Here is a 24326-nt window from a genome sequence, read left to right as displayed (position 1 = left end):
ATAAAACAAAACAAAGCAAAGCAAATCCCACTTTCTTCTAGTTTGTGTTCCTGTTGGCTGTGCCAGCTCCACGTCAGCACCCACCTCTACATCTGCATCCCTTCTGCCGGCGGGGGTGGGACTGATGAGCTCCTCCAGCCCCCACGGCAACTAGCCATCTTCCAGCAGTGGTCTTAGCAAGGCAGACAGCCTGGCGCCGGGTGCCAGCACACTCACTGATGCACTGAGTGCCACAGCAACCCCAGTAGATTCTGTATGACAAAAGTTCCGAGCCGGGCAGTGGTGGCACACCCCTGTGATCCCAGAATTTGGGAGGCAGAGGCAGGTGGATTTCTGAGTTCGAGGTCAGCCTGGTCTACAGAGTGAGTTCCAGGACAGCCAGGGCTACACAGAGAAACCCTGCCTCGAAAAAAACCAAAAAAAAAAACCCCCCCAAAAAAAAAAAAAAAAAAAAAAAAAAAAAAAAGTTCCGCAGGCTGAGGCGTTTTACTCCGAGGGGAGGAAGTCTCCTGGGAACCGCTGCGGAACTCTCTAGTTAGAGGATAATTCTGTGCCGTAGTTCTCAAAGCACTTTGTATTACTTTCAATTTCTTCTTTTCACAAGGTGATCCTAATAGACTGGGCCGATAATCTGTTCTCTGAAGTAGAATCACTGGCCACAAACTTGTTTTTAAGAACTACAACACTGGCTGGAGAGATGGCTCAGCAGTTAAGAGCACTGACTACTCTTCCAAAGGTCCTGAGTTCAAATCCCAACAACCACATGGTGGCTCACAACCACCTGTAATAAGACCGGATGCCCTCTTCTGGTGTGTCTAAAGACAGCTACAGTATACTTACATAAAATAAAATAAAAAATAAATCTTTAAAAAACAAAAACTACAACACTTTGCCTCATAGTCATTTACATAATCACAACCCCCCAGCAACATGCAAATTTATATGGCTATGCGTATGTAGAGGAGGGTGGCTCTGACACTGTGGTAGGAAAGCATTGATTAAGTCAAGAGGTTTTTACAAGGTAAAAACTAAATGTTAGATAAGGATCACTCATGGAAACTCATTAAGACCCAGGGGGTATAAGAAACTTTAAACTCTCTTTAAAGGTTTACTGATAACTACAAGTGACTCTATATTCCAGTCAGAAAAATTGATGTTATCTGTAAATTGATCCTCTAAATCTGTTACATGGGAAACTTATACCTAATTGATTTTGCATTTCCTTGTGCCAAATGGTTATAATTGTGCCTGCCTCACTGGCTACATCTTTTGAAATGGTAATACCAACTCTTTGTGTATAAAAATCCTTACTTTAGAGCTCCTAAATACATTCAGATTCAAGACACCTCTGTGGTTGTTTCTGTTTGTCACTTGCTGAACCTGTATCTCTCCTGAAATCCAAAGTCCTCCCTCGGTCTGAATCTTCCTCCCCCAGCCCCCAACGCTGGGACCGTCTGTGACTTTGGGAGGTTTTCAGCTCCCCCAGCTTATAACATGACAGTTGTTAGGTTTACGTATTTTAAAGCTATTTGTTGGTATTGTTGCTTAAAACAGGGACAATCTGAAGGAATGCGGCTAATTCAGTGGTTCTCAATCCGTATGGGTTGAGACCCCTGGGTGGTCAAACCCTAACAAATAAAAAACCAAGACAGATATTTACAGTTCTTAACAGTAGCAAAATTAGTTACGAAGAGTAGCAACAAAATAGTTTTCTGAGGAACCACACTAAAGGGTCACGTGTTAATTAGGAAGGCTGAAAACCACTGAGGATTCTTGGCTTTGCCATGCCGTCTGCCCGCTAGTGGGTAGCGCAATGGCTCGCAGGGGTGAAACCCTGCCATTGCACGGAGCCCAGCGGTGATGCAGCTCGGCTGTCTCACGGGGGTTGGGGGTTGGGTGGGGGTGTGGGGGTAGGGTGTGGGTGGGGCCTGCACAGCCGCCCTCTGCTTCCCTTAGAAGTGGGTGGCCAAGGAGCTGTCCATTGTCCACCTGCTATTCCCCCAAACCTCAGGCGACATTCCCGGAGACCCGACGCCCAGAAAATAAGACACCACAACACCAGGATCTTGTTAGCTTGGATATATTTTTTTCCTTTTTTTTTTTTTTTTTTTTTGTCACAGAACACTGTTTGCAGTAGAGGAAACCGGCATCGCAGTCTGGTAGTGTCATGGTTTCTTCACATAACCAGGACGTGGTCATCCTTCAGCGCAAAAGCCCTCACGGCACGTACCCTATTGAAATTCAGGACGGCTCCAATATTCTCTGTTTTTCTTTTGTCATTTTTTTAAAAATAAACATTTTTAGGTTTGTCCACAAGAAGGCCACGTAGGCTCTTGGCTAGCGTTAGACAGAAGAGCTGCCGCACCCTGGGCTGCCGCCCGCTCGGGGCTGGCAGGTCATCTTTTTTTTTTTTCAACTCATTTTTATTAAAAAAATAAAAAATGCTCCAACTATCAGTTTTACAAAATCTCTAAGGGAAACACAAGAGCAAGGTGCTGAGGTAAAAAACACCTGAGGTAGCTTTATTTGTGTGTTTTTTTCATTTAAAAAAAATCTGTAAATTTAACGCCCTGGGCCAACAACCTCGTATAAATTGCTATTTTCCTGCGCTTTAAATTTTTAAAGAAAGAAATAACTTCACTAAATGTTGATGGCTTATATATCAAGATGTAAAAAGAAAGTACATTCTTTCTTTGTGGAATTTTCCGTTTGGTTGGCTGATATGGTGGGTTCCTGCTTTTCCTCTTCCAAATGCTAGGACAAGTACCGCCGACTCCTGTTCGCGTGAGTAGCCAAGTGTATAGGCTGAGGCTGGTTTGTGTGGTTCCTTGTGTGTGGCATGGTATTCAGAGCACTGCTTTGCCTGGGTGGGGCAGGGGGTGCATAGATATGGGGAGCAGAAAAAGGATGAAGGGATTCAAAAGAATTCTGGGTAAAGAGGATGGAGGGAAGCGGGGAGGGAGAGAACGAGACAGAACTATATAGATAGCAGTATGCAAAAAAACCAGTTTAAAACCTGTGAAGCTGAGAAATGGGTGTATGGGATAAACAGGTGACAGGGCCTAGGGCCCCTCCTCAGGGACAGTATCCCTTCTGTTGACAGACACAGGTGACCCTCAATTGCCATTAAATGTCCTTGACAAGATTTCCCTCCAAGTGAAATTTTTGTGTGGGTGGCTCAAAGTTCCTTTCTATACCAATGGACCTCACCCAAGACTTTTATCTTCAAAGTCTAGAAAAGCCTGCTTTCTCTTCAAAAAGAAAACAAAATTAATCACTGAGTAAAAATTGGAGTTAGTTGAGTTATCTGATATATTATTTCTAAAATATATTAACGCTGCAGGCACCTGTGTAACCCACAGGCCACGTTTCCTAACCTCCTTCTCCTTCCGACATGTACATACGTGTGCAGAGACGACTTTCCACAACAAAGAAACGGCTAGGAAGCTTGCTTTGCTTTGAGCGTGTTCACCTATGTTAGTTCAACTGAAAGGGATAGCGTCCTGGGAGCTGAGGAGAAATTTGAGTTGGATGGGCAGTGGATGGCTGTTATGCCTGCGGAAGCCAGGGGGAGCTGCGGGCAGGCCGGGCGAGTGGTGTTTCTGGAAAACCTGGCCTTCCCTGGGCCCTCCTGGACCCCAGGACGTGTAGGGTCTGCAGGCCCTGGCCGCTCTGCAGACTGTTCCCTCCTCGGGATGGTCTTTGGTTTGCTCCCGGGCTGCTGGCTGTTTGGTCTCGTCTGTCAGGTGTTGGGAGGGCTACATTCGTCTGTTGTTTGCTGGTGCCTGTGGGAGCCTCACTTGCTGCGCGGTGGGGCCACTACTCCCTGAGGGTATTTCTGCTCCTGTTGCTTCACCTGCTGGACAATTTCCCTGATCTTGCGTTGTGCAGTCTGCAGTGGAAAGAAGGGAGGGGAGGGAGGGCACAGGGAAGAAACAATCCCAGTTCTGAGGCCCCATAGGAAACAGAGGGCTGGGGCTTGGGAGAGGAAAAGTTAGATGCTCAGGCCAATTTCACCTCCCCCAGGCCTGGCAATCAAGGGCAGAATTCCTCTCCACCTCACCCCAAGCCTGCCCGGTAGAGGCCGAAGGCCCTGCCACCCACGGCTGCGCTCTGGTGTGTCCCCACTCGCCTTTCCAAAGCTCTAGAAACATCAGGAAAGGAGGGAGAGACCACAGCCCAGGCATAGCCTGAACATTTGGAGCCCCAGCTCCCCACAGGCTGAACCCTGAGATTGACCCAGGCAGCAACTGCAGGGGTTAGGTCAGAAAGCAGCGGGAAGTCACCTACAAGCACGAGAAGAGCTTTGAGCGTCACAGTTGCTCTCTTCCAACCCTCTCAGCAAACCCATCCAGACACTTGCAGTGCCGGCCTCTCTGGCAAAGGCGCACAGTGAAGTGGGCGTTCTGGGAAGGTAGGGAAGAGAGCAACAGAAAGCTGGGGCCTTCCTGAGCATTAGCCTTCCACAGTGAAACCTGGTGTCTGGCTGCTCTGCTGGGGGCTTGCCTGACAGACACGCGGCTCTCAGAGGAATCCCGGGAGGGCTAGGGATGCTGCAGTCCCAACCTAAGCATGCCAAGGGCTTTGCGCCAACAGTTTCCTGTCCCTGGGGTCAGGGGGCCTAGGAGGGGGTCCACAGCGTGTGTGGCAGTGGGGAGGAGCTGGAGCACGCGGCCACGTGACACAAGTGCAAAATCTGAGCTAGTGGGAAGAGCGGGCAGGAGGCGGCACCCTCGCAGTACAGTAGTACCTGGCTAGCAAAAAAATGCCCGATAATTCTGACGATCACTTCCTCATTCTCGTCCGGCGTTTGGTCACGAGGCACGATGACTTCTGCGCTTGTCAAGTTCTGCAGCTCGTTCACCTGGGAAGGTGGAGAAGGCAGGGGCTGAGGCGGACCCCCACCCCAAAGCCAAAACTGGAGCAGTGGAGGGAGGGGCTAGGGATGGGAGGGGAGGCTCAGTCCTAGTTTCCTTTGTCCTGCCTAGGCCAGGTGTGGGTTTAGGCTCCAAAAGACTGACTGACAGAAAAATGGAGTGTAGCCCTGAGTCCATGGGTCACGTCCAAGCCGGATGCTCTAATTCTGTAGACGCTCGTGGGCACCCCAGCAACAGCCCCCTTAGAAAAGCCTGCTTCTGAACCTGCTTCCTGGTTGCTAGCCATGAGCTGTGTGGCCAGCTGTCTGACACAGCATAAACCACCAACTTTCTTCCCCTTCCCTCCCCTCCCCCTCCCTTTCTTCTGAGACAAGGCTGGCCTTGAACTTGCTACACGGGTGGGGATGACCATCCACTTCTGACCCTCCATTCTCCTCTGACCCTCCATTCTCCATTTCCAGAGGGCTGGGATTACAAACACACAGAGGTCCTGTCTGTCCCTGACCCTTGGCATGATGGGGACGCAGTCATAAGTACTCTGGGCTTGGCCTGCACGTGTGGATCCAGAGACTGTCTGCAGTCCAGGCCAAATGTATTCTTTTGCACATGACTGACTCACTACACCTAGAATCTGAGCTCCCTGGGGTACTGCAGTTCCTGTCACCCAACAATGTCACTTTACATTAATTAATGCACCAAGCTCTAGAGAAACTTATCCAGTCACTCACTTGTTGAGAAAGCCATCTTCCAGAACACACTGGTACCCAACAGATATCCTATTCATGTCAGGGATTAACATGTTTCTCGGAGGGTCCGGCCATTGAACCAGGGCCCCATACTTGTTAAGTACCTGTTCTATCATTGAATTATACTTATATATATTATACCTCCATTTCTGGAATTTAGGTGACATGTATTACACCTTCAGACTAAAAACTTAAATTACTTTACAAGTAAAGTTTTCTCACCCTTTGTTGAGCTAACTCCCCTACAGCAGACAGCAGACTTATGAAAGAACTAGAGAATGGGATGGACGGTAGGAGAGGGGGGGGGCCCTTGAGATTGCCATCACAAGAAGACCATAGGCCAGAGTTGCAGTCTCTGGACTTGGAAACCAGGTAGAGTGGTGTCAAATGGCCAGCAGATACTTTAGGTTCTACCTGTGTGTGTGTGTGTGTGTGTGTGTGTGTGCATGTGTGAGAGAGAGAGAGAGAGAGAGAGAGAGAGAGAAGCGGGGGAGGGAGGGAGAGAAGGAGGAAGGGGGAGAGAGAAGGAGAGAGAGAGAACGTATATGCGTATGAGTATGCGTGTGTGTTATATGGTGTATACATGAGAGTATGAATGAATGTGTGAGTGTATATATATAAGCGTGTATGTGATTGTGCATGAGTATCTGTATGTGTGAGTGTATGTATCTGTGTGTATTGTGGTGTATATGTGAGTGTGTATCTATGTGAGCGTATCAGTGTATGTATACAATCGTATATGTGGTTGTGCATGTGAGTGTGTGTACAATGTATATGTGAGTGTGTATCTATGTGAGTGTGTATGTATATGAGCATATTTGTGATTGTGTGTATGTGTGTGAAGATGGCCTTCTTGTCTTTGGGATATGAATCAGGCCTGGGTGCCACAGTATTCAGGAACAGTGTGGCTTCTGTTCTGAGCCCTTAGTGCCAGCAGTGCTGTTGACCTTTCTGTCCTTGGAATCCTCATGCTTCACCCATGTGTGAGGAGAAGCCGCGCCTGTCAGCCTAATGCCCTCACATATGTGAGTGAGCAGAAGAGGCGGTGGCCAGGGCAGGGAAGCATCCAGGAAAGGGAGTCAGGAGTCAACTTACGGTTTTACCACCTTTGCCAATCACCCTGCCAGCTGTTGACGAGGGAACTCGGATGTGGGCCTCCAGCTTCACCTCTTCTTTGGGATTAAAGAAGTTTTCTTCTTTCAGTTTCCCAAAGATCCGTCCCTGAGCCTGAGAAGAAGACCCGTCCCTGAGAAGAAACTGGTGACTGGGCCAGTGACTGGCCCTGCCTCGGTTTCCTCAGGCCAGGGGGTGCCCATATACTGCCTCACTCTGCAATGTCACTCGGACTGCTGAGCTGCATGGCTTGGCACTGCCTCCTCTAGGGAACGCGTGTGTCTATGCTGGGCCAACTGGTGAGCCACCATGACTACATTCTTATTTCCATATTCCCAGTGCCCCTAAGTGTTTGCTTGGTTGCATTGGTTTAAGACTTTCATAACTCCCTTTCCACTGTGTGCTCAGTTCTGTGAAGGCCATGAGAGCGGTGGTGACAGATGTGGCGAGTCTGAACCTGCGCTGCTGTTCTAGTTTCCTTCTGTGGTGCTGGGAATCAAACTCATGGCCCTGCATGTGCTAGTAAAGTCATCATTTTAGCATGCACGTTGGCCGCAGTCAGTGAGTGCTGTGGGACCATCACCACTATCTGTAATACTGTGGCTCTAGCCTGTTACCCATTAGTGGTACCATCCCGTAATCCCAGTTTCTCAGGAGACTGAGGAAAATAATTATACGGTCAAAAAAATAAAGATTAAAAAAATAACAAATTGCAAGGTCAACCTGAGCAACCTAGTGAGACCCTGTATTAAACTTAAAAAAAGAAAAAAAACTTGGAAGGGGGCCAGGAGTGTGGCTCAGAGGCCAGGAGCTTGCCACCCCCTATGTATTAGGCCCTAGGACTGCCCCGAACCCCCAACCACCACAGCAGTCAGCAGCTGGTCCCCCCTTCCTGCTCCCATTCTCCAGGGACCCCCGTTCCCCTTCTTTCTCTACGGGTTGCTACACGGCACTTCACATCCATGGAGCCGCAGCCTACATAGTCTTATGTGTCTAGGCTCACCCTGAGCATGCACTGATACTTCATTCTTTCATGGCAAAATAATATTCTTTCACGTAGTAAACCACATTTTGTTTGTCCATTACAAATTAATACTTCTTGAAATTCAAGTTTTAATTTCCCTAGAGGAAGGACATCAGAAACAAGGGACTCTCTCCATGTTGCGAGAATTTCTTCAGGGGCTGTTATAACTTCTGCACCCACAGCTGAGGAGAGGCTGAAGACAGTCAACAGAATGGACACTAACTAAAGACCCACCTTTCTGAGGAGAGAAGGCAGAGAGCACAGAGAAATGAGGAACCGGGCCCAGAGTCTGACACCCACAAGCAGCAAGAGAAATGGAGACTAGGATCCCCAGAACTTAAGCTGTCTGCCTGGACCACGCCCTTGGCACTGACCTTAAACTGGGCTTCCGGGGACCCGGTGATGATGACCATCCTCTCACTGACATCCGGGCCTTCTGCTGGAGCGATCTGTGGTTCAAGGAAAAAGCAATGTGCTGATACCCAGACACCCCCCAACCCCCAACCCCCGCTAGCACTAATTGTTGAAGAAGCTTCTACCTTCAAGCCCCATGCCCTGTCTTACACTGTGCTGCCTCAGCCTGGAGATCACTCTTGTGGTATTTTTGGGAAAAAAAAAAAAAGTCTAACTGGGGCTAAATTAGAGAGTTTTGGATTAATGGCATTGGCAGAATTTCAAGACAGCCTAGTGCGGAGTCTGCCACATGGTTATCAGGGGCCACTCTCATAAGCTGACCAAGGAAAAATATAAAACATACAGTCTGAGGCGAAAAGGAGCACCAGGAAGTGTAATGGAGTTATGTGTTGTGCTCAAGGAGATAAAAGTGTAAAGAAAAGTCTTATACTAAATAGAATAAAGATAGTGACCTCAGAGCAAGACCTCATCCAGCCAAGCTTCCGACTCGTGGAAAGGAATTAAACAAAGGCTTAAGCTGTGAAGACAGTAAAGTAACAAACACAGAACGTGAATGAAAGCAGTCTGAGGGCCAAGTTCCAGTCCTGGCAAAGCGTGAGAACTTGGCAGCTTTGGCCACGTGGTTCCGGCTTTAGAGTCGAGAAAGGGGTTGTGGATCCCTCAGTAGTCAGGGAAAGCCACCAAGGACAAGCCCGGGACAAGTTCTTGTTATACTTCCCCTCCACCCTCACTTAAAAAAATCTTTACAGGAAGAGGAAAAGAAGTGGACAACAGGGTTGAGCTGGACCTGGTGGTTCCAGGCAGTGGTTCCACCCACTGAGGAGGCCAAGAAGGAATTGTGGTCCGCCTTGGCAGATGCTCAGGATCCCAGTGGCCAACGGACTTTCTAAGATTGAGGCTGACACTTCGGTGTCTCAGCCCCTAAAGCCCTTTGGTCCAAGCTGTCTCCCTGCAGGTTTTCGATTTTTTGGTTTGGTTTGTTTACCACCTCAGACTACAGCATTGTGGTACGAACAGAGATCTCCTGGGAGCTTCAGGCTGTGGTCATCCTGGCTTTCTGCATCATCTAGGCCTCGGTATTATTACCCGTGCCCAGCCACTGGGCACAGAGCACCCCACGCCCTCATCACACACAGCCACGATGGGCTAGCTACCCCCCCAGTTTGAACGTGAGCCTCTAACTGCAGGCATAGGCGGATGCAGCCTCAGAGGGCACAGGTGCCATCTTCCGCAGGGCGCCACCGTCCTCACCATGCAGTTCAGAAAGCTTTGCTTATGGCTTTCTTCCCTGTCACACTTGCTGTGGGAGAAAGTATAGGCATTCATTCTCTCTCTCTCTCTCTCTCTCTTTCTCTCTCTCTAAGTCATGAGACGCGGCTTAACCCTGGGTTATTTCACGGTAGCAAATTCGTTCTGATAAGAAGGGAAAGCATTTCCTGAAGCGCTTCATGGGGCTTTTGGGGTCATGGCCTTGCGCTGAGTCAGAGCAACAGCTATGGCAAACAATCCCTGACAACTGAGGGGACAGAACACGGCTAATTGCAGCCACATCTGCACACATCAGTATTACAAACCAAAGGGACCTCCCTCTCCCAGCCTTCAGCTCAGACCCGGTCTGTCAACAGGAGATGCTATCAGCTTTGACTATGACTTTATCAGCACTTTCCAGAAAGTTCTTCAATTTGCTGTCCCATAGTCTGTAAGTCCTTGGAGCCTGGGATAAAAGCAGCATGGCTGTGCTGAGTGTCAGGCACCACAAACGCTCCCTCTGCTCAAGTGCACCCCTTAGCTCGGGAAAACCTTTGACCTTCTTTATATTCCTGGGAAGAGGGGACAGTGCTGAGCCTTGGGAGGACCAGGTGTGATCATTACTAGTGTCTTTCTTCTAACTGCGTTGTCTGGCCGAACGGCAAAGGGCTAAGATGAAGAGTGGGAGCCCGCAGGCATGGTTGTGGAGATCGCTGCAGCTCCGTCTCTCGGTGCTGTGACAGAGGAGGCCGGTGGGGACAGGTAGCAACAATCTTACCTTGATGGAGGCACCAGCAAATCGAGCCAGCTGTTTGATGTGTGCCCCCTTTTTCCCGATGATAGCGCCCACAGCCTGGGTCGGGATGAAGAGACTCACAGTCTCCTGCTCCGGGTACTAGAAAAGAACACGTACACAGCTGTCACTCTGACCTACCCCGTCGCAGCCCAGCCACGTGCCGTTGAGAGTCCCAGCGTGGGAAGGCCTCACCGTCTGGGGAGATAACCAAAATGGTGTGGCGGCGTGCGGCCTGGGGCTCTACAGGTGAATCTGAGGAGCGAGGTCAAACCTAAGCAAGGCTGCATGAGCCTGCAAGGCCCTCTGAGCACCTGTTTGTGGGGCGCATGTCCCTCGGTTCTCTGACGCAGATTTGATATTTTTGCTTCCTAGGTCTTCCTCTAAGAACCAAAATGGGTTATTTTGCAATGGATTTAAAAACAAAAAACAAAAAACAAAAAACAAAACGTTTGTCATGCAAGCTTGCTGACGTGTGTCCAATCCTGGTAGAAGGAGAGAATTCCTGAGTTGTCCTGACCCCCACACAGTGCTGTGGTGGGTGTGAGTCTGCACATATGCAATAAATAATACATAAAATAGTAAAAAGGTATTAAATAGGCCTGGCCCCAGGACAGGGAAAGCTGTGCAGCCCATCCTGTAACTGCGAACGCCACCTCACAAGACGACTCCCCCTGCTGTCACCTGGCCCCATGGTGAATACCCAGGAAGGTGGGCAAGCCGCCTATCCCCAGAAACCCCTGAAGAAAGTCAGAGGCTCTCAGGCCGGGCTGCCAGTCTGTGGGAATCATGTGTCTTAGTTGCTAGACTTTGATAAAAGAATACCAGCAAAAAGAAGTGTGGTGTAGTATATGCCTGTGTACATGTTCATGTGTGTGTACACATGTTAGAGGCCAGAGGCTGGTGCTGGTTTCTCTGTCACTCTCTCTCCACTTTAGTGCTGAGGTGAAGGACCCTACGGAACCCAGAACTCACTGAGCTCATTAGAACACCTGACCAGTGAGACCCAGGATCGCCTATCACCAGCCCCTCAGTGCCAGGAGCCCCCGGCACACCTGACTTTTCTGTGGGTGCTTAGAGTTGCCATGCGTGCGTGTACAGCAAACGCTTTACCAACCAAGCCACGTCCCCTGCCTGCCTACTGGAAACTTTTCTTTGGTTTATCATTTTCTAATTGGTTTTTCCTTTGTGTTTTTGGTGTGTTTTAAAAAGTGTGTGTGTGTGTGTGTGTGTGTGTGTGTACATGAGTGCAGATACCTGCAAATAGAGACACTGGATCCCCGGACCTGGAGTTACAGGTGACTGAGCCACCTGACGTGGGTGCTGGGAACCGCAGTCTTCTCGAAGAGCAGCATGCACTCTTAATGACTGAGCTGTAACTCTATAGTCTTTTTGTTCTTTAAGGAAGGATTTTACTCTGTGTGCAGCTTGGGCTGGCTTGAACTCAGTACACAGCCCAGGCTTAACTCGACCTGTTAGTATCACCTGAGCGGCCACAGAGGTAAGGGGCCTCCCAGGGTGGCTTGGTGCTTGCACTCGGAGCTGCATTACTCCCCAGGCAGCCTCAGGCCATGGCAGAGACATTCACAGGCGCAGTCAGCAGGGGATCTAACGTGGCGCTAACCCAGAGCAGGGAAAACTGGGGAGATGGCGGCTGGGGCAGAAGTGAGGGGCACTTACGGAGTGATGGTGCGGGAATGGGCCGAAATGGTGATGAGGGTACAGGCTGGAGAAGTATCCGGAGTGGGTCTGCACATTAAAAAGACATTCAGTGAGTCGGAGTCCATGCATCCTGTCTATGCGCCAACACCACCATCACATCTACAAACGTGTGCCTTTGTATCCCTAAGCTCTGCTCAACTCCCTCTACCATGAGAGCATGGAACCCAAGGCAAGGTGTCTCCTGGCTTCTAAGATGACCCTGGGCCCCTAGGAGCTCAGCGCACGCACCTCACTGCTCTCACCTGCTTTGGTGGAGACAGGCCTAGTGGCTCCTATTTTATAGGGGAATTACAAGTTGTGCATTACAACACACAGAGAGCACTGGATAAAACCCAAGAGTTATTCAGAACAAATAAATATGATCCTAGGAAGACAGACCAGTTAGCTGCATCAGAGATTTCCAGAAGGAACAGAAACTCAGTGGAAAAACTGAAAGTAACAATAAGGGAAATGAAGCAGATGGGTAAAGGCCTCATGTGCAGACGTGGGGAGAGAGGGGGCAGATGTGGGGAGGGAGGGGGCAGATGTGGGGAGGGAGGGGGGCAGATGTGCGGAGGGAGGAGTGGAGCAGGAAGGCAGGTGTGGACTCATGAAGCAGAGCTAGCTATTAAGAAAATCAAAGTTGGGGGCTGGAGAGATGGCTCAGCGGTTAAGAGCACTGACTGCTGCTCTTCCAGAGGTCCTGAGTTCAATTCCCAGCAACCACATGGTGGCTCACAACCATCTGTAATGGGATCTGATGCCCTCTTCTGGTGTGTCTGAGGACAGCCACAGTGTACTCACATAAAATAAATAAATACCTTTAAAAAAAAAAAGAAAGAAAATCAAAGTTGAAACAGCTGTTTTTTCTTTTAATTTATTTTTTTATTTATATGAGTATCTCATTACGGATGGTTGTGAGCCACCATGTGGTTGCTGGGAATTGAAACTCAGACCTTCAATAGAGCCATCTCTCCAGCCTGAAAGAGTTGTTTTTTAAATTGATTACATTACAGTACAGCAAAGACTGATATAATCTATTTATAAATTCTTTACTTCATAGTGGTCCTGTGAGGCATATCTGAGTCCATATTCCTACTGAAGTCAGCCAAACTCTGCTAAGTATGTTTTACATAAAGTCAAGTAAACCCTGTACTCACTGTCACCACCAGGGAGGCAGTGACAGGCGCAAGGTACACAGCCTAGCCTGTCACAGGGAGGAGTGGCTAAAGCTCACGTTTGAGGAGAGCTGAGGACCCTGACCACGGTTCAGCTGAGGTGATGTGCACGTCTTCCACCATCCGCCTCTCCGGCTAGACTCGGCTCCAGATCAGGCTGCACACTGTGACCCCTTAGGAACAAAGCCTGTGCTTTCGAGCCCAGAGAGAAAAGAGTTCTGAGCGCCCTGGAGGCTTCTCAGGCTCCAGGGAGGGGATCCTCATCCTGGGCTGTGCCTTGGTTGGACTGAGAGACAGAAGAGGTGTCTCAGCCCTCAAGAGCATTCTACCCCACCAGTGGCCTCAGGGAAGCCTCACACTCGGAAGGAATGTGGTCAAAAGGCTCTCTTGACCCCGCCTCTTCTTGAAGACTGGGAAGCACATAGACTCCAGGCCTTTCCTATACATGTCTAGGGTTTGGAAGGTAAGCACAGGGAGAGGACCCCCTCGGCTTCTCTGTTCAAATTTCTAACCAAGGGAAAGGAGGCCTCTGCCTGCCTCTGGCTAGAAGCAGCTCAGCTATCAGAACAAAAGTGGGTCACTGTGAACCGTGAGTCTGACACTCACGGCCACTGTGAACCGTGAGTCTGACACTCACGGCCACTGTGAACCGTGAGTCTGACACTCACGGCCACTGTGAACCGTGAGTCTGAGTCTAACACTCACGCAAAGCCAAGAACAGACCCGCAGGACAGATGGTATTCCGAGGCCTCAAGAGTCCTAACAGGAACACTGCCAAAATCAGTCCTACCATGGGACAGAGATTTCTAATCTTTAGCTTGTAAAACAATAGTGAGGTCAGATTCCCGTTATCCCTAGTTAGAGCTGAAGGATTGCTAGAAAAAAAGAATTCAGCAGGAGGTCATTTCCTTGGTCTATGCCTTGGCCTGAATTTCTAGCTCTACAAGCAGGACCATTTTCCCCTGGTCTATCCAGACTCAGATGCCCATATTTGATTGTATTTGTTATCCATTCACTCAAAGGCTGTTGAGCACCACCATGTGGAAGGCCTTACTCTAGGGGAGAGGGACACAAGAGGACAGATGGTTTACTTGGGAGACAAATGTAAAAAATAACTTCAGAGAAGTCTTTTTTTGTTCTGTTTTGTTTTTGTTTTTTGGATTTGGCTTTTTTGAGACAGGGTTTCTCTGTATAGCCCTGGCTGTCCTGGAACTCACTCTGTAGACCAGGCTGGCCTCGAACTCAGAAATCTGCCTGCCTATGCCTCCCAGAGTGCTGGGATTACAGGCATGTGCCACCACTGCCCGGCTCTTCAGAGAAGTCTTGAGCCGGGGTCACCAAGCTTGAAAAGAGTGAGCACTCCAGGGCCTTATAGACCTGGTCCAGATGTGGACTTGACCTCACGTACATCTATGAGCCAAAAGGTATGACTGTTTTTAGGAAAGTAAATTGTAAAGCCCAACCTACTTCAGTTTTGAAGAAACTAAATTTTGTGTGAGACCAGGGGCTAAACTCCAATTCCAGGAAGAAAACCACAAAGTCCACTTGAGCAAACATCCCAACAGCAAGGCCAAGGTACATATAGATAACTCAAGACATCCTGCAGAGAACAGATAACCTGGCCATCCTGTTTGTCAGGTGGTTTTGTCCCTGTGTCCGGTTCCTGCAGGTCACACCAGAGATGAAGTTTTTAAAATATTAACTTGCTGACCCGTATAGAAATCCCCCAAGCTTGCTGTAACCACAATAAATACCCTGTGCCCCAAGACTCAGGCTCTCCCTCTGGCCCGCTGCAATGGATGATGGGAATCCTTGCTCACAAGCTCGTAATAACAGACCCTTATGTGCTTGCACTGGAACTGGCTCCTCCGAAGTCTCTGGGGTCCCTACGGCTTGGACATAACAAATGAGTATGTATTTACAATGATGTAGGTGTCTAACCAGTGTCCTTTCTGTTTCCTATCCATCTCCCCACACTAAGATGGAGCATCTAATGGAAAGGGATCTTCAAATTAATATTTCCTCTGGTGACCAGACAGCAATCTATGAATGACCTAAGGAAGGCAGGGTGCAATCATGTAACAAAAAGGCCAAGGCATGCATATATATATAAATGCATATATATAAAAGCTTTATCAGTGTGTGTGTATGAGGTAGTGTTTTGACGAAGGTGACAGCTAGGTGTGCCTCAATACTGACAAGGGAGAGAGTAGGAGGTCTTTTTTATACCCTGGCCCATTAAAAACTCCCAGTTTGACTCTGCCGGTGGGCAGACAGATATACAGCAGATACCCATTTGTGAAAATTCACAGGCGTCACCACCAGCTCGCTTACTTTCCAAGAACTGCAGGGTGCAAGGTAGAGAGAGGCAGGAAAAACCAGAGATCAGAGGTGTGAACACTGAGAAAGAAGTATTGAAGGCTGGGACCAGGCTAACGCGTTATACTCAAACGCCTCAGTAGCTTCGATGTGATGACAGACTCATCCCTGGCTGAAGAGGGAGTAGGTGTTCCCTCTGGGAACCAGGAAAAGCAAGGACTTGAGCAGTTTTCCATGGTTAGGAAAGGTTCATTGTTCTATCCCAGGCTGTCAAAATGCCTCTGTCCACAGCAGTTTATCCACTCTGGGTTCTCTTAGGACAATGGGGGGCGGGGCACAGGGTGAGGAGGCTGGACACTGAGAAGCGAGAATCAGAAGCAAACTGAACCTGGATCTAGATCAGACTCTGCAGCTGAGATTTTAACCCTGACGGCTTCCATACCCGCACATGACTGGAGCAGTCTCAGTGAGGTGGGGCCTCAGGAGAAGGCTATCAGTAAACTCCCCTATGGACCCACTAACATATTCTCTCAAGTTAACTTACATACATGAAAGGACAACTAAACTTTTTCCAAACAAAAGTTGGCAGGGCAAGATGTCTTATGAGTAGGATTGATCATAACCAAACAGAGTAAAAAAAAAAAATTATAGTTTCTTCAATTTGTCAATAGTAAAAGCTGCCATTTTTCCAATTCATTCTTTGAGGATGAAAAGGCAAGCTTTCTGTTGCTGCTGTCAGAAAGCGTGGGTCTGCAGTGACTTCTGTGGAGACACAGTTGACTAGACTGATGAAGCCCAGAAACAGGCTGTGAGACAGGTGGTGCACTCACCCTCAGGGAGGTGGAGGCAGGAGGATCAGCCGTTCAAAGCCATTCTCAGAGATAGCTGAAGACCAGCCTGGGCTAAGAGAGACCCTGTCTCAAAAAATCAAAGCTAAAACAAAGGGCAGGGTTGGGTTTCAAGTTGACTGATAAAACAGCAGATTACTCAATAACTGACTTTGTTACACACTTAGAAAACATAATAAGGTTAGATCAAGATAAATTCCCTGTAAAATACAGTATAAACACCCCCTCACAGAAACAACAATTGAAAATTAGTATAAGGAAAACATTTTTTATAATCTTGAATGAAGAAGAAGCTTTTTCCTTAGCGTGACATTGCCAAAGCCCCAAAAGAAAATATCACATCTTTAATTTTTATTTATACATTACATTTAACCATGTAACCCAGGGTGGCCCAAAACTTTTGGAATCTTCCCCCCTTGGGCTCCCCAGTGCTAAGAACTACCATTCCGTAATTATGCTTAACCATCCCTGCACCAGTTTGGTCTAAGAGAAAGCCATGGTATTTAAATTGCATGCATCATTTTAAACTGTAATTTCAGTTATCGAGGAGTCTAACTTCCAGATGGACTCTGCAGGGCTCCCTACGCAGCCTCTGGCCCAGGAATGATACATCTTTCAGAGTTTTATAATGGTGCTAAGGCAGTTATCACATCTCACAGCTAAGGTAAAGATGGGACCGCCACATCCAGGTGCGTCTGCTGACCCTCCATTACAGACACACAGACAGTTCAGGGGCATCCATCCTTCAGGTTAAGGATGTTCAGTACAGCACGCTGTACTGCCAAACACCTCAGAAGAGGTTCTAGGAGCAAGGCAAAATGAGCTGTGTCTGGGATATGGTGCCAACTCATGTCTGCTTTCTGGGTGTGAGCACAGGGGCCCACAGAGCCATCAGCAATGTCTAGGCCAAACAGCGCCAATCAGCAAAGAGCTCACCCACTCACCCAATCCTCCCCGCTGACATGGTTTCTACACAGGAGTAACCAAATCTGCCCACAAAATAAGTCCTCGTGTTTAGAGAGGAAGACGGTGGGGAAGGGTAGCCATCACATGTTCAGTGGCTTCAGTCTCCATGTGTAATGTACTGGTCTTGAATGATGTTTATGAATAAGACTTACAAGCAGACAAACATACCATTCACATTCTGCTGAAATTAAGACTCAAATATCAGGTGGTGTGCTGTTTAGACACAAACACTGCGGTGTCTTCTTTCTAAAAGCTTCCTTTCAATAAATGTACATTTGAGTTACAGACAAAGATGGAAACGTGTATCTACTCAAGGATAACCCAGGATTCCTATCTAACATTTGTATTAAATAACTTAACACTCATGAATGTTGCGTGAACAACTCATTTTTATAAAACACACCTCGAGTTAATGAACCAGTGAGGAGTTCCTTCCCATGTGGCATGACAGCATGTTTGACAGCACACGCTCAGAGCTCAGTTCAGTATCCACCCCCCCCCCCCACTGGAAAAGCTCTTATTCAAATTACAACCACTCATCAAGCCAGACTGCATACAAAAGAGTTTGCCCTTCCTCAACATAGGGAAATAGCTGAGCTGCCCGGAGTGCTAGCACAGTGGCCCATGCGTGGGACACGGAGTTACTTACAGCAAAGGGATGGTAGGGGGGACTGGGGGGAACTCCACGGGGCCCTGCTGGTGGAGGAAGCACAGACAGTCCTGTCGAAAAGATGCCAAGTGCACTGAGGTTGAGCCCTGGGATCAGATTGGCTTGTTGCTGGGAATAGAAAAGAAGAAACAAGATGAGGGAGAGATGCCCGGGAAGCCAGGCTCGCTGTGGCCAGCCTCCATCCCACATCCGCATCGCGCCAGCATTTCCCAGTCAGTCAGTTCCACCCCGGTCGTGTCTTGGACTTCCTCACCTCAGCTATTAAAAACAATGACTTCATGAGATTCTTAGGCAAGTGGATGGAGCTAGAAAATATCATCTTGAGTGAGGCAACCCAATCACAAAAGAATACACATGGTATGCACTCACTGATTAGTGGATATTAGCCCAAAAGCTCGGAATACCCAAGATACAGCTCACAGATCACATGAAGCTCAAGAAGAAGGAAGACCAAAGTGTGGGTACTTTGATCCTTTTTGGAAGGTGGATCAAAACACCCATAGCTCACAGCCAACCAATAGACTGAGCACAGGGTCCCCAATGGAGCAGCTAGAGGATCCAAGGAGCTGAAGAGGTTTTGCAGTCCCATAGGAAGAACAATAATATGTACCAAGCAGTACCCCTAGCGCTCCCAGGGACTAAACCACCAACCAAAGAGTACATATGGAGGGACCCATGGCCCCAGCTACATGTGTAGCAGAAGATGACCATTTCAGACATCAATGAGAGGAGAGGCCATTGGTCTTGTGAAGGCTCAATGGCCCAGGGTAGGGGAATGCCAGGTCAGGAAAGGGGGAGGGTGGGAAGCAGGGGGAGGGGATGATATAGGGGATTTGGGGGGGGGGTAAGGAAGAAAAAGGGGGATACCATTTGAAATGTAAATAAAGAAAATATCCAAAAATTTACGTCAGTAGAAAGGCTGGGAAGAGATAGAGATAGAGATAGAGATAGAGATAGAGATAGAGATAGAGATAGAGAGATAGAGAGAGAGAGAGAGAGAGAGAGAGAGAGAGAGAGAGAGAGAAGGCAACAAACCTCAGCCTGACTGTTGCATTTCTTCAAAGCTTCCTGGCCAGCCTTGGGTATAACTCCATCTTACTGCTGGTCAATGATATTGTCACTAGCTGCTTTCCTGCTGAGCCCTGGCCCCCACCCCACTAACCCTTCTCCCTACCCTGTGCCCCGCTGTTTCTCCCCGCCCCCTTCCACCTTCTAACACTCCCACTTCCTCAAAGATACAAGATGGAGTCATGGGGCTCAGAGCCTCCCTCCAGCCTGGCTTCCTCGAGATCAGCGACTGTTTAGAGTTGTGTGCAGTGTCTGCTATGCTAGTACTCAATACATATCTGTTGAATGAAAAACAAATACCAGTCTTTTCTAGTTACCCACAGGTGAGTCGGAGCCTGCACTGGCACCAACACACAGGCAAATCTCATCATCTGATTGGATGATAGCAACTTTTGTCATTTAGCTGCAGCTTCAAGATCAAGTTACTTTACACTTTAACCTAGGGCTAGAGATGGAGAAATGTCCCTATGCTGGCTGGTACCCCGCCTGCCCTAACCCTTGGCTTCCCAAACATGAACAATCGTCTAAGATTTTCTGTTTCTCTGTGGGTGAAGTCACCCTGCAAAGCGCCCCTTTTTATGAGCATGCAGAGCAGCAAACTTGGATCCTTCACCATCACTGTGAGTTGTATGTTAGAACCTGGTGATTTTGTGATTTGGCTCACAGAGCATGGATTTGGCACGGATATCTAGTGTCGTGTTCTGATATGGTTATGTGAGGCACGCTTACACCTCTTCTGAGAACATCCAGATTACATGGAAAGAGATGTTTAGCAAAGCCCACAGGAACTAGTGTCTACGTGACATTTGCACAGAAGGACGCTCCTCCCTCTCACAATTACTGTGCGGTCGGTATGGGGCTGGAGAGGTGTGGGATGGACTGATAGTCCTGTACAGAGTCTCTGCTGTCAGAGCTGGGGCTGCGCCGGGTCACTTTGTCAATATTCACTTCTCTATGAGATGTGGGGATGAAGTAGTAGATGAAGATGCAAATGAAGGCCAAGGAGTTAATAGTGACCGACCCTTTCCGTTCTCAGAAAATTATAGTGAAACATGAAAGATTTTCACTCTTCCAAGCTGAGATTTGCTGACGGATACATATTTTTAGATAATTACAAAGTGAGAATTAAGTAACATGAAGAATGTGTAGTCTTCTGCAAGTGACACAGAACATTCAAGTGGGTGACAGCATTTACTTACTAGGTGAACTAAAAGTGCCAACCAGCAAGCGAGAGATGTCAGTCAGAAGTGAGTCCCTTCTTCTTTTCCCACAGGCAGCCTGAAACGCCTGCTTCAATCAGCCTCAGCTTTAGTCCCCAAGCAGCCCAGGCTAGACAAGGTCTCTGGGCCCTGTGGTAACAATTGTTTTTGGCCCTGCATAATGAATGAACTCTCGGCTTTAAGTAGGCTGCACACATATTACCACAGAAGAGCACCTCCATCCAGTTCAGTGGATATATTTAGACAGACAGGAAGGAAAGAGGAAAGAGGAAAGAGGAAGGGAAAAAAGGAAAAGGAAAAGAAAAGAGGGTCTCACTACGTAGCCTCAGCTGGTCTGGAACTCATTTTACAGACCAGGCTGGCCTCAAACTCAGACATCTACCTGCTTCTGTCCCTCAAGTTCTAAGATTAAAGGAGTGTGCCACCAGGCCTGGCTAAATGATATACTTGAGCTATACCAGCTTAGAAACTGTTGAAATATTTTCCTGTCCAATCATATTAGGGCAGTGGAAGGCCTGTGACTGGATAGGAAAGGGGAGGCAGAGCTAGGAGTTGGGGAGTCAGAGAGGTCTCAGGAGGGGGGAGGATGAAGAATGGAGGCCGACGGGATGATTTCACGAGGCTTTTATCATTATCATTTGACTCTGAAGCCACTGTCTTGGCATCTTGTAAATTGTGATATTATTGATACATAGATCTGATTAGATAATCAGATTAAGCTTTAAGAGTTTTGATTTACTTGGTTACTGGAGTGTGGGTCTGCCGATTACAGGGGTTTATGGCTGAGAAACCACAGCTGGGACGCTGTGGGAGCTGGCCGGGAGAGAACGCTGGGACAAGCTGATGCAACATGGAGGGGCAGGAGAGATGGTAGCATATTAAATATTAAATATTTCCCCACAACAAGAAACCAGGGAACCCACTTTGCTGGCCCTATTTTATTCTCATGTCCAGCACCCAGCCCTGTTCACCTGCATGTTCTGCACACACAGGTGCCGCCCAGTTCTGACTGCTTCCTTCTCTAATACAGAGGTCATGAGCATAACCCCCAACACCCTTTATGGTCTAGATGGTACAATTTCATTGGCTCACACTGACTTGTGTTTACCGCAGTTTTACTGACTGTTTTCTTGTTTTGGTGCCTTTATTCTAGGAAGCCAGAAGTTCTTCACATGTCCCAAGGTACTTCCCCATCAGGGAGCTGTCCTTACAGAGCTACGGGGAAACTAGCAGAGATGGAAGCACTAGGCACTCACGTTAACGGCCAGCATGTCGTTTTCAAAGGCCTCTCGAAGCTTCTTCATGATCTCTATCTCAGCACTGGCACAGGCCTCGATGGTACCTTTCACCGTAATGGTTCTCTCGGGGTTATAGATGCTCAAATCCTGCAAGCTAGCCAGTGGGGAAAAGACAGGAGAATAAAATTCCAGACCACACACATGTTCTGGTAAAGACAAAGAATGGATTTCTCCTAACACTACTGCACAGAAAGAATTCCTGCTACCTAAGTCTTACTAGTGACATTGTTCACATGGGGGGAGGGGGTTCTATGGCTTGAACATAAGGCCTCACTCATGCTAGGAAAGGCCTTCTACCCCTGAGCTGTATCCTCAGCCCCAAGTCTTTGTATTTTGAGAAAAGTCTCACTAAGTCTTCCCTTCAGTTCACTGTGTGGATAATGCTGGCCTTCAACTGTTGGTTCAGCTGTCTCTTCCCCCGAGAGCCTAGATGACAGACCTGACTGATTTTTATTTGAAAAACTTCATGGTGCTGGGGATGGAGCCCAGGTCCTCCCTCGTGCCGGTGCGTGCTCGGTAGGCTATGGGGCTGAACTATGCATCTGCTTCCCATGATGCTCTGGGTAACCACAGCATAGCTGAGTGTACCCCCTCTGAAGAAAAGCGGGGATAGGAACGCTAGCATCACCCTCTCCTGTACATAACCAGTCAGAAGGGGTGGCTTACGATGAGATGGTAATCTTGGTCCCTGTCTCATGCTCTATTTTCTTCAGATTTCTGCCTTCTTTGCCAATCAGTCTTCCAACAAAGCCGTTGTGGGCCAAGATTTTCAGAGGGACTTCCTCAGCCCTGAAAAGACAGAGAGGACCCAGCGGTAGGACAGCTGCTTAGCTCCCAAGGCCCATCGCGCTCGCTTTGTATGAATGGAAACCCAATTTTTTCAAGTTCTTTTTCAAACTAGGGAGCTGGGGAGCTAAACGGCAGTGGGTCCATGTGTCAGGCCTGGCCGGAAAGAAATGACAAAATAATTCCATAGCATCCCGCATAGTCACATTCTGGGTATATATCAAAAAATAGAAATCTTGCCTTATATAATATATATTACATATATATTAATACCTATATCTACCTATATCTATACATTCATATTCATTCTATCATATCTGTTCCTCCAGAGAGTTCTGAGGAACACAAACATGATCTCTCTACCTGTATTGAGTAACACGCTTAGATCTTTTAAACGCATCTCTTAATCTTACGGCACTGACTGGTCCGGGGTCATACAGACTTACAGTTTGGTCTCATCAGCCTCTTTCTGCATAATCTCAAGAATCATGCGGCATGCTTCCGAGGTGCCTTCTGGGGTGGCGTGGATTGTGACAGGCTTCTCTGCAGCCCCAGAGTTCTCCTTCCTGTGGATGTCTACCCTATAGGAAAAGAATCAGGAGCCATAACACAGCAGTATGGCCTAGGGCCCAGGCACAGGGAAGCCCAGTCCCAGCAGACAGTGAGGACAGAGGGAAAGCCGGGAGCACGCCTGATGCTCAGTGCGAGGGGCTCCGCCCTGCCTTTCTGACCCGAGTGCTGTTAGACCAAGGCACAGAGCCAGCCCGTAAGAGCCAGTTTGGTTAGTGAGGTATTTTTTGTAGCCTTTCCAATGCCTGTAGAAGTGGATGGTGAAGCAAGGAGGGAGCCGCCCACAGGAACAGCGCAGACCTCTGCACCCATCACAGCTTTTAAAAGCCATATGCAAACCCGAGTTCCAGCACCAAATCCCAGCATGCTTTATGGATCTGCGTGTCTACAGAGGGACAGCGTCGCGCCTCTCTCTGCCTCCCTAAGCTTTGGGTTTCCGTTCTGTCCCTGTCTGCCATCTTCCAGGCTCTTAAAACTAGTGGCCTAAGAGTCTGGTGACTTTATCAGACCTCTCTGGGTCCTGCTTGTTTTAAAACTTTGAGAGTCACAGAATGGATTCGCAGCCAGTTAGAAGGAACCCAGCCTTCAGCGTGCTGCTCAAACTGGGACATATTTTAAGAACTAATTTCACTTCACTGAAACTTGTTTCCTTTTGAAGCCATGATACACAACTTTTGGAATCAGAGCAGAGATCAATAAAAATTACTTTACAGTGGTACAAACCTGGGCCAGGAGGAACTAGCTTTTAGAATAAAAGGAACATCAGGTCGCAACTTATTTCAGCATTCCTCCAAGGGGTCTGCACATTGGGTCACACAACATGAGTGTCTGCAGCTGGGGGTGCCCCAGACTCTGGAGGAGACTCTCTCTTTCAGGGTACCGGGCAATTGCTCAATGACCGTAATAAGGCATACCAGCTCAGCCAAGAGTATTTGCTGGTAATCTGATGCCTTGCAGAGTGAGCTCAGTTATCTGCTCAGTTGATGTAGGTAGACCACTGTGGCTTCCTTTTCCTCAGAAGCAATTGATACTCAAAGAGGTGAAATATTTTATAAAAACTTGAACACAAGTCACTGTTCTCAAGGCCTGTATCTTCACAGCGTGCTGTGTTCTTATGACATATAAAAATCAACAGCTGTACAGATCATTTTGCCCAGGGGCTGCCTGCCTCCTGTCTAGTCTCCTTAAACAGAAAATCAGACACAAAGCCAGACTCTCTTGCTTGATGTAGCCGTGACCCACAGCTTCTATATGAGGCAACCTAGATGGCCACAGCAACACTGACTTGGCAGGAGGAAAAAGCCCAGACCGGAGCATCCTATGACCCCACAGAGCACATCTCCGCTCCTGTGAAACTAGATGTGCTCCTAGGATGTTAGCATAAAGGGCTATCCTTCCTGGAGGTCCTCAGTGCTCTCTTCAGGGATGATGGTTATGTCATTAGCGTGAACACTCATCACAGCCCCCAGTCTGAGGTGAGTCTGTTA

General features: G+C 48.2%; 1 protein-coding gene across 1 annotated transcript in view; it reads right to left on the bottom strand.

Moving 5' to 3' along the window:
- Positions 1–2110: 2110 nt before the first annotated feature.
- The window catches only part of Igf2bp2 (insulin like growth factor 2 mRNA binding protein 2), a 103710-nt gene continuing 81494 nt past the window's right edge, over positions 2111–24326 (bottom strand). Inside the window, exons 7-16 of the mRNA XM_052158864.1 lie at positions 22716–22850; positions 22150–22272; positions 21442–21577; positions 17877–18005; positions 11896–11964; positions 10201–10317; positions 8135–8209; positions 6719–6850; positions 4751–4864; positions 2111–3892 (exon numbers count right to left, since the gene is read on the bottom strand). Of these exons, the coding sequence (XP_052014824.1) occupies positions 3797–3892; positions 4751–4864; positions 6719–6850; positions 8135–8209; positions 10201–10317; positions 11896–11964; positions 17877–18005; positions 21442–21577; positions 22150–22272; positions 22716–22850 (1126 nt within the window). The 3' untranslated portion in view covers positions 2111–3796. The remainder of the gene's footprint in view (positions 3893–4750; positions 4865–6718; positions 6851–8134; positions 8210–10200; positions 10318–11895; positions 11965–17876; positions 18006–21441; positions 21578–22149; positions 22273–22715; positions 22851–24326) is intronic.

This window comes from Apodemus sylvaticus, chromosome 15 (genome assembly GCF_947179515.1).
Source record: "Apodemus sylvaticus chromosome 15, mApoSyl1.1, whole genome shotgun sequence".
NCBI lineage: Eukaryota > Metazoa > Chordata > Mammalia > Rodentia > Muridae > Apodemus > Apodemus sylvaticus.
This window is presented reverse-complemented; position numbering and strand designations above follow the sequence as displayed.